Source organism: Eumetopias jubatus, unplaced genomic scaffold, assembly GCF_037043125.1.
Source record: "Eumetopias jubatus isolate StellerSeaLion01/CBP00866 unplaced genomic scaffold, mEumJub1_p1.0 scaffold_12, whole genome shotgun sequence".
In the NCBI taxonomy this organism is placed as follows: Eukaryota; Metazoa; Chordata; class Mammalia; order Carnivora; family Otariidae; genus Eumetopias; species Eumetopias jubatus.
In genome coordinates, this window is record NW_028274818.1 from 106,954,023 (window position 1) to 106,962,472 (window position 8,450).

The window sequence follows — 8,450 nt, forward strand, 5'->3', positions numbered from 1 at the left end:
ATGTGGAGACCTCCTCTTGTGGAGATTCAGTCTTTAATTGGCATTAGAAGACACACGTTGGGTGGGGGTTGGTGGGCTCTCTCTGGAATGGATATTGGGAAGGTTTCTGTGTCATACCTTATGAAATATCAGAGAACTTGCAGGGAGAGAGCCCTGAGAATGCCCTGTATGTTAGTGTCCACCTATGAATCTAATAGGTGTCTCAGAGGAATCAATCACGGGGTTCAAGTCACAAAGAATGCCACAGAAGTATAAAGGCATTTACAGAGTCACAACTTACTGATCATCAGGTAATTGATATTGGAGTGGAACTATATCAATGTTTTACATGCATGAAAGCTTTTGAGGAAAAAAATCAAACTCTGTGTAAGAAAGGAATTAATCTTCAGGGGGAAATCTATCAATTTGGGAAATGTGGATAAGTTTTCTCTAGAAATAATAGAACACTAGAAGTCATGATTTGGATGTGGTACCAGATTTTAAGATGTGGCATAAGATACATCAGATGCTAATGGTGCTCATTGTGGGATTATGAGGCCTTTGGAAGAACACAGTGGTGGCTGTAGCTCACAGCACCAGGCGGCTGAGATGCAGCTGAGTAAGCGAGGCTTTGGTATGTTGTACGCACATACACACGTGTACGTTTGGTTTACGTAGCGGGTGTTGAAATAGGTGTCAGTAAAATATCTCCCCATAGCTTAATAATTATCATGACAGATTTCTCACGCTAAATGCCCCCAGTGTGTTTTCGTATGTTTGTAGTACAGTATGCGTTATAGGGGACACGTTTGACAAATTTGAAATACTACACCCCAACATGCTATTAAGTGAGGAACGCAAAGTACACTCCACCATATAGCATGCTACCTTCTGTGTAAGAGTTGAGAGGAAGTAAGATACACAATTGCTTATTTTTTGCAAAGAGAAATACTAGAAGGATAAACTATGATATAAAAATGAATTCCTATGGAGGCAGGAGTGAACAGGGTGGAATCAGGGATGGAAGCAAGCTTTCTTTGCTTATACCTTTTTATGACATTTTGACTTTAGAACAAATGTAAATTATATATTAAAAAATAGAAAAAGCCTTCTGAAATTGAAAATAATCAACTTTATATCAAATTGGTAACCACACAATTCTTACGAGAAACTTCTGAATGCAGAATTATAACTATACATCCTTAATGGGATATGTTTAAGGACAAAGATCTGCAAGAAATAAACACCACTCATTTATTGGTGTTATTTTGGATCTAGTTTATGTATATTGTAAGATAAGGCAAAAGGAAACTTAAAGTTACCAGGAGTCAAACTTCCTAGTTTAAAAGATGACCATACAAATGGAAGAATGTATGTAAAACTCTCCATAATAAGAAATATGAACTGAAAGTATGAATTATTATTTTTAAAAAGTGTATGTATCTCTCAGCTCTGTCCACCAAGGGCCTAGAAGCAGGGGCAGCCCCCACAGATGAGCAGACTCAGAGCTAGCATTTCCCTCTCGAGGAACCAGGACTCCCTGGAGAAACAGCTGGTTCTAGGTCCAGGCCTGAGGTGTCCTGGGTGAGGCTGGGAGCTCTTTTTTTTGTTGTTGTTTTTAAATATTTTATTTATTTATTTGACACACAGAGACAGCTAGAGAGGGAACACAAGCAGGGGGAGTGAGAGAGGGAGAAGCAGGCTTCCTGCCAAGCAGGGAGCCTGATGCGGGGCTCAATCTCAGGACCCTGGAATCATGACCTAAAAGCTGAAGGCAGCCGCTTAACGACTGAGCCACCCAGGCACCCCAAGCTGGGACCTCTTGTGTCAAAAAGCAAGGGAGTACTCAAAGATTAATGGGGATGTGTCAATGGTCCCAGAAGCTACCCTGCAGGGTTTCTCCCTGGCCAAATTTGAGGTACTTTGACAGTCCAACGGAATGACTGTAACTGACTCTATAACATTTGAATAAACAAAAATCTTTGTCCCCATCAATACAGAGAGAAAGGGGCTTGAGCTTATTTCCAGATTTATAGGTGAATCTTACACAAGCTCCTTATTCTGTAATTAGAAGGAAAGTATTTTCACCCTGCCCTTTTAGTAAAAGCAATTGTGAGAGGCTGACTGTTCTAGAAAAGTGTAACCTATAAATGTAGGAATGATAGAATTTGAAAAATGGCCATTTTGCAACCCCTAGGGCATCTAGGCAAAGATTGTCAATGGATGCCAGGATCACTAGGTGCAAAGGAAACAGGGTATGTGTGCAGGGCCAGAGAACCTCCCACAGATACCTTCCTCACTGGCCCTGGAAAAGATATGCCTTTACAGGGGAACGGTGAAGTGCCCCCTTTCACCAGTGGGGAAACGCACCATCAGCAGTGGTGACATCGTGTGGCTCTTGCTGAGGTGCGGCGTGGGGTCCAACATCGCACTGTGGCAGGCTCTTGCCAGAGTACTTCATAGTACTGTTTAGCTTACAGAAAATACGAGAGAGGGCAGCTTCCGTGGAGAAAACAAATCCAGACTGTGGGGGCATCCACCAAGACAATTGGCCTGGTCTCTTCAAAAGTCAGTGTCATTTTAAAAAGAGAAAAGGCCAGGGGGCTCTTTCAATCCAGAGAGAGTAACGAGACCTAACCCGATGCAGTGCGTGATCCTTGATTGGATCCAGAAACCATCCAGCTCAAAAAGACATCCACGCAGGTACTTTGGAGACCTTTGGAGGGATTTAAATGTGGAATGGCATGGATGATGTTAGGGAATTAGAGTACTTCTCTTCAGTGTGGTAATGGTGGTTATGAATGTGAGTTTCTAGAACACCATGCAGAACAGAGGCGAGCTGTCACAGCTGCAGCTGTGAAATGGTTCAGGACAAGAATGTGTGCATAATTAGATGAAGCAGAAAATAGGAAAAAACAGTTTGAGCAAGTGCTGAGCGTGGTGCTTGGCACATGGGTTCTTACTTAACAGAGTTAACAGAAACTTACTTAACAGAAACTTAACAGAGTTCTGACAGATGTTAAAGGTTTTGGAAAAGCACCTCACCACTTAGCTATTCTCTGTTTTTTGGCATATACAGTGATGCCTGTTGTTACTGATCTGCGTGTCAATAAAGAAGCCAAACAATGCCTTAAGAAAAGTGTTTGTCTTGGGCTTGGCTGGTTTAATGAACCCTGTTCATCAAGTGTGCAGAGGTGCAGCTGTTGGCAAGCAGTGGTGCTTGTCACACGGAGACAGCGCTCTGTGTAGAAAACCCCTTCTTTCCCACTCCTGGTGGGATTTGCAGGGCGCCTGCTGAGGCTCGGTGGAAGGAGCCCCCATGTGAGGGCAACAGGCTCCAGAGGCTGTGCCCTGAGCCTGGCTCCCCACCTCACCCAGCTTCCTTGAAGCAGGTTGGCACCTGCTGTCCGCCCCTTCCTTGTCAGAGGGCCTCGATGGGGCCTGTGTTTCCTCCCTCATCAGAGGCTGTTTGGGGCTGGCAGTATGACCAGACACCAAAGTATTCTCGGTGATCTGGGGGGAAGGTTTTGTCATCGATAAAGAATCGGGAACAGAATGGCCTTTGTCCATCTGGATGCCCATTGATGGCATCTTGTGACTTGGGGCTGGTAGTCAGGATGGTGAGCTGAGGGAGGGCAGGGCCAAGGGCAGGGAGCACACAGAGTGGTGAATTAACCAGCTCTGAAGCTGCTCCGTACTGGGAAGACCGAGGTCTTCAATGTCCCTTATAGCTTACGCCTGTTGGAGTTGAGATTTTTCGTTACTTGGAGCTACAAGGCACCTTAATGGTGCAGAGGTGTATTTATATATTATAGAGGAGTGTGTGTACCTATACATATATGGGTGTATATATGTAATATTCTGTAATTCAGAAGGGTTAGATACAGGAATTTGGGAGCAAGAATGATTTTAAGAAAATGATTCAGTGACTACTTTCTGCCCTATAAATTTACATGCCATGATGAAATAGTGCTATTTCTTGTTTGAAAGAAATAGAGCACAGGAAATTTTTTTGCAACCCAGTTACATATTCTTTCCGTATGTGAAATGACCTTTAAAAATTGAATCATTCATTGATCTTTTCCCACTTTTTTCTCAACAAGATGTGGCTTAATGCATCTGATTTTTATTTTAATGAGTTGTTACTTGTCCTTACACCATTGAATTAATCTTTTTGTCCCTGACTTGAAATACCATCTTTATCATGGATTAAATGATCATTTGCAGTGGCTTTGCTTTTTGTCTGCTTAGCACTCTTCCCCACATCCTTCCAGAAAGGGATGCTGATTTTACAGAGCTGGCACGTTCCCTCGGGGCCAGTCACAGCACCCACCCTTTGGGCCCAGTTCAGTTGTTCCTGGGATGGACACTTAAGCCAGAGACCAATGAGAGTTGAGGGGAGTTCCTGCCAGGGCTTTTGGTAGATGTGGTGGACCAGCGGTTGGCTGGTTTGGACGGCAGAGCTGCCGACAGCTTGGTTATCTTGGGTTTTCTCCTATTTGCAGTCAGTCCTGACTCACGGCTTGTAAGTACTCTGATTCTGGGTTTGTTTTCTGCTTTACTGACCTATTTTATAATTGTGCTGAACAAGATCATGTTTTCATTGCTTTTTTTTTTTAAGATTTTATGTATTTGAGAGAGCAAGCACAAGCAGGGGGAAGAGGGAGAGGGAGAAGCAGACTCCCCACTGAGCAGGGACACAGAACTCGATCCCAGGACCCTGAGATCATGACCTGAGCTGAAGGCAGACGCTTGACCGACTGAGCCACCCAGGCGCCCCTTCATCATTCTTTGTAATGTTTTTGCACATGTTGAAAAGCATTGTCTCTCTCTGTTCTCTTTTTCAAATCTTTCTTGGCTTTTCCTACATTAGTTCTTCAAGACAGTCTCTGGCATGGACTCACCAGGCTCCTCTCCAAAGCCTTTGGGACTCTGATTTTGTGCTTAGTCTCGACTGCCCACCAAGAGTGGCACACTCTCGACCCAGCTGGCTGGGACCAATCCCCAGTGACCAGAGACGGAGGGACTCACGGACACAGATGTTCACTTTCCTGTGAGTGGGCCATACTTTGTTTCTTGCATATTTTATCATTATTCGTTGAAAACTGGACATTTTAAATATTACAATGTGGCAACTCTGGAAATCAGATCTCCCCCCCCGCCCCAGGATTTGTGGGGCGTTTTTTGGTGGGTTCTTTTTATGTGTTTTAAATGGATTTTTCTGTTTCAGTAGGTGTGTAATCTTTGTCATGAGCAGCCACTGAGTTCTTTGTTCCATTAACTCAGGGATTAGGTGTGTTTTGCCAGGTTCTTCTTAAACATCTGGAGCTGAAAAAAGATTTTAAAAAGAGGTGGGGAGAAAAAGAGGAAAAATAACACCCCCCAGTCTCTGCAGACCTTGTGTGCTTAGCCAAGCTGGTTCCCGTTCTGCCCTTTCACGTCCAGTTTCTGTGGAGCCTGGAGGTCCATCCGAGGTGAGAGTGTACAGACTTCTCTAAGCCCGTGTGGGCACAGGTGATTTCCTGGCACACATGGGATCTTCTAGAATCTCATTCCCACACATCTCTCCTTTTTCAACCTCTTCCTTCCCAGGTGTCTCTCTGCCACTCACCTTGACGGCCATTCCTTACCACAGCTGGCTCACAGCCAGTACCTGGGCCTTTATGTGCTTGTGGCACAAGCCACCCAGGAAGCTGCGCAGGCCCGTGACGGATGAGTCCGGGACACAAGGGGAAGCCATGTAGCCCTCCTCCAGACAGCGGTACAGCAGGCGACACCCCCTCCGCAGCTGTTTGAGAACAAGGTAATTCGCCACCCCACCCCCCCACCCACCCTCGCCCCAGCCCCGGGACTTGCCTAGACTGCAGGCCGTCAGCACGTGGCAGCTGATCGGAGGAGGGGATGGCAGGCAGGCAGGTTAAAGTCACAGCTCTCTGGCTGCACATGGCCGCCCTCAGCACACCTCCCCTGCTGGTTGTGAGTTTTGGACTAGATTCTAGAGTTCGGCAGAGGTTGCCAGCTCACTAGTTGCTCCTACGGGGGCGGGCAGTGCCCCTCCGTTTCCCTCCTCTGCCGCACCTTCCCATCAGTGCTGAGCACTTCCCTTTGACAAGTCAGTGTTCTGTGCTGTTTTCCTGAACAGCCCTGGTTCCATTTGGTGAAGAAGAATATTTAGAAATCAAGATCGGAGCACATTTTTCTAAAGATAAAAATACTGCATTCTTTTATAAGGAACTTAAAATCTGTAAACTGTGCTAGTATTTTTTGTTAGGTTTGCTGCAGATTCTGCCAGATCAGAGGTTTTGAGTGGGCCGTCCTTACTCTACTTTCTTCCCATGACTTACTCCTAGTTGTGTGTGTACCATGAGGTTTGGGAGGGACGCATTCATCACAGTTTAGAAGAAATGACAGTGGTTCATTTCTTGTTGGCTAATTCTGTATCAGCGTCTGATCGGCTGCCAAGAAGGAAGAATGCTTTCTCCCGTACAATTCCAAACTAACAGGTAGTCCAGGGAGGTAGGAGAGCCCCATTCCAGGTTGTTCTCCAGAGGGAAGGGTCTCCTTTATCCTGTTGCTTCTCCATCCCCTAGAGAGGAGTCAGCAAGGCACAGCTCATGGGCCACACTTTGCACCTGCCTCTTTTGTACGGCCTGTAAGCTGAGAATGGGCTTTACATTTTTAAGTAGTTTTTTTAAAAGATCAAAATATTTTATAGCATGTGAAATTCTATGAAACTGAAATTTGCATGCCACACACAAAGGTGTATTGGGACAGGTGTTTTCATACTAGAGGGAGGGCTGAGCGGCCACGGAGCCTGTGCCCACAAAGCCTGAAGTGTTCCCGGCTGGCCCCTCCCAGGGCCCATTGGCCAAGCCTGGCCCTCAAGTGTTACCCTTGCTCTCAGGGTAGGTGGCGGCTCAGCACCACGGTTCTGTCACAGCCGAGGAAGGGGGAAAGTCAGTGAAGAAGGACAGTCCTCTTTCAGAATGACTCAGAAGATGACACGTTACCCCACTCGCACCCCATGGACCTATCCACAGCCTCCTGGCCGTGGCTAGCTGCAGTGGGGTGCCAGCTCAAACTGGACGGAAGGGGGGCTCTTACAGAAGGAAGGGGGGGCACCAGTGCGCCGACCAGTGCGGGCTGCCCCACTCAGCAGGTTCTATCCATGCACATCCTCCCGAGGGGGGAGGGTCATCCCTCTTCCCGGGAAGGACGGCTCAAAGTACAGTGACCGGGGCACCTGCTGGCTCAGTCAGTAAAGCATGTGCCTCTTGATCTCAGGGTTGTGAGTTCAAGCCCCATGTTGGGCCCAGAGCCTACTTAAAAAAAAAAATTTTTTTTTAATTAAAGTACAGAATGACCAACAAATGGAGCAGCTACAACCATTTAACCATTTTACTGGAAGTTGGCTTGGGGTGAAGTTGCCAAAAAGGACACAGACATCATTTAGGTACCTGGGCTGTGGAACTCTGGCTAAAACTGAACAGCATAAAACACTGAGGATTTTTATTTCTCTGGCCCTTTAATTTTTGTGTTTTAATGTTTCTGGAGTCCTGGGGAACAGTGTTCATCATGCCACTCAGTTCAAAACTTTTATTTTCAATACTGGTTTCTGCATGGAAACCATTCTTAACCTGATTCTTCATTCCAAACCCCAATTCCATTCTCTTCCCATTCACAGCCATTCACACGAGTCAGTGTGTGACTGGAAGCCCATTCCACTGGAGCCTGGGTAGGGGCGTGTGTGTGGGGTGTGTCACGTTAACTGATACAAATATTTAGTTACGTGAAAGCTCATTCCATTTTTTGAAATTCTTATGTTTTATCAGACGTGCTGTGTGCAGATACGGTCTTTGCTCCTAACTGCTGGAGAGCAAGCACTCCACTGCTTCATCTGCATTTTACTCCCCTCTTCCTGTGACCTGGGCTATCCAGCACATCGTGTTGACAGAACTTCTCTGGGACAGAAAAGCATAAAAAAAGTACTACTGCATAACAAGGCACACACATGAATTTTAAAAGGTATCTCCGGGTCAGTTTAATACTTCTTTACCGATATTACACGGCAGTGTCGTTTCTGGCCCTCTCATCAGTGGAAGGGGTACTTCACTGGTTTAACGTGTGTATTTCTAATGACAGATGATTCCAAGCACTGCCCTTTCTTGCTATTTTGCTGGGGATCTTCACGTATTCTAGTTATTGGTCTTTAAACAATTTTGCTTTATAGACTAGATTTTTCTGTACCTTTCCATTTGGCATCACAAAAGCCCCTTTTATAATTTCATTCTTTTTTAATTCGGAAAAAGTTTTAATTCATAATTTTTTCCCCATCCTGTCTTCTTAAGAACCCCAGGATATGGGTATTATGTCTACTGTCTTCTGGTCTCAGTGTTTTGTTTTCACATGCATCTCTTTTTTTCTTCCTGGCATCTCAGGCAAACCACTCCTGTTGTCACACAGCCCACTAT

The 8,450-nt window shown here is 45.6% G+C and overlaps 1 protein-coding gene across 2 annotated transcripts in view; it reads left to right on the plus strand.

Moving 5' to 3' along the window:
* Positions 1-8,450, plus strand: part of LOC114197448 (uncharacterized) — a 28,465-nt gene that overhangs the window by 18,245 nt on the left and 1,770 nt on the right. The window contains exons 9-12 of one of the 2 annotated variants that reach the window (XM_088016735.1): positions 4,853-5,032; positions 5,266-5,453; positions 5,572-5,782; positions 7,812-8,004. In XM_088016735.1, the coding sequence (XP_087872861.1) occupies positions 4,853-4,915 (63 nt within the window). In that variant the 3' untranslated portion in view covers positions 4,916-5,032; positions 5,266-5,453; positions 5,572-5,782; positions 7,812-8,004. The remainder of the gene's footprint in view (positions 1-4,852; positions 5,033-5,265; positions 5,454-5,571; positions 5,783-7,811; positions 8,005-8,450) is intronic. The other variant, XM_088016734.1, reaches the window with a different exon arrangement.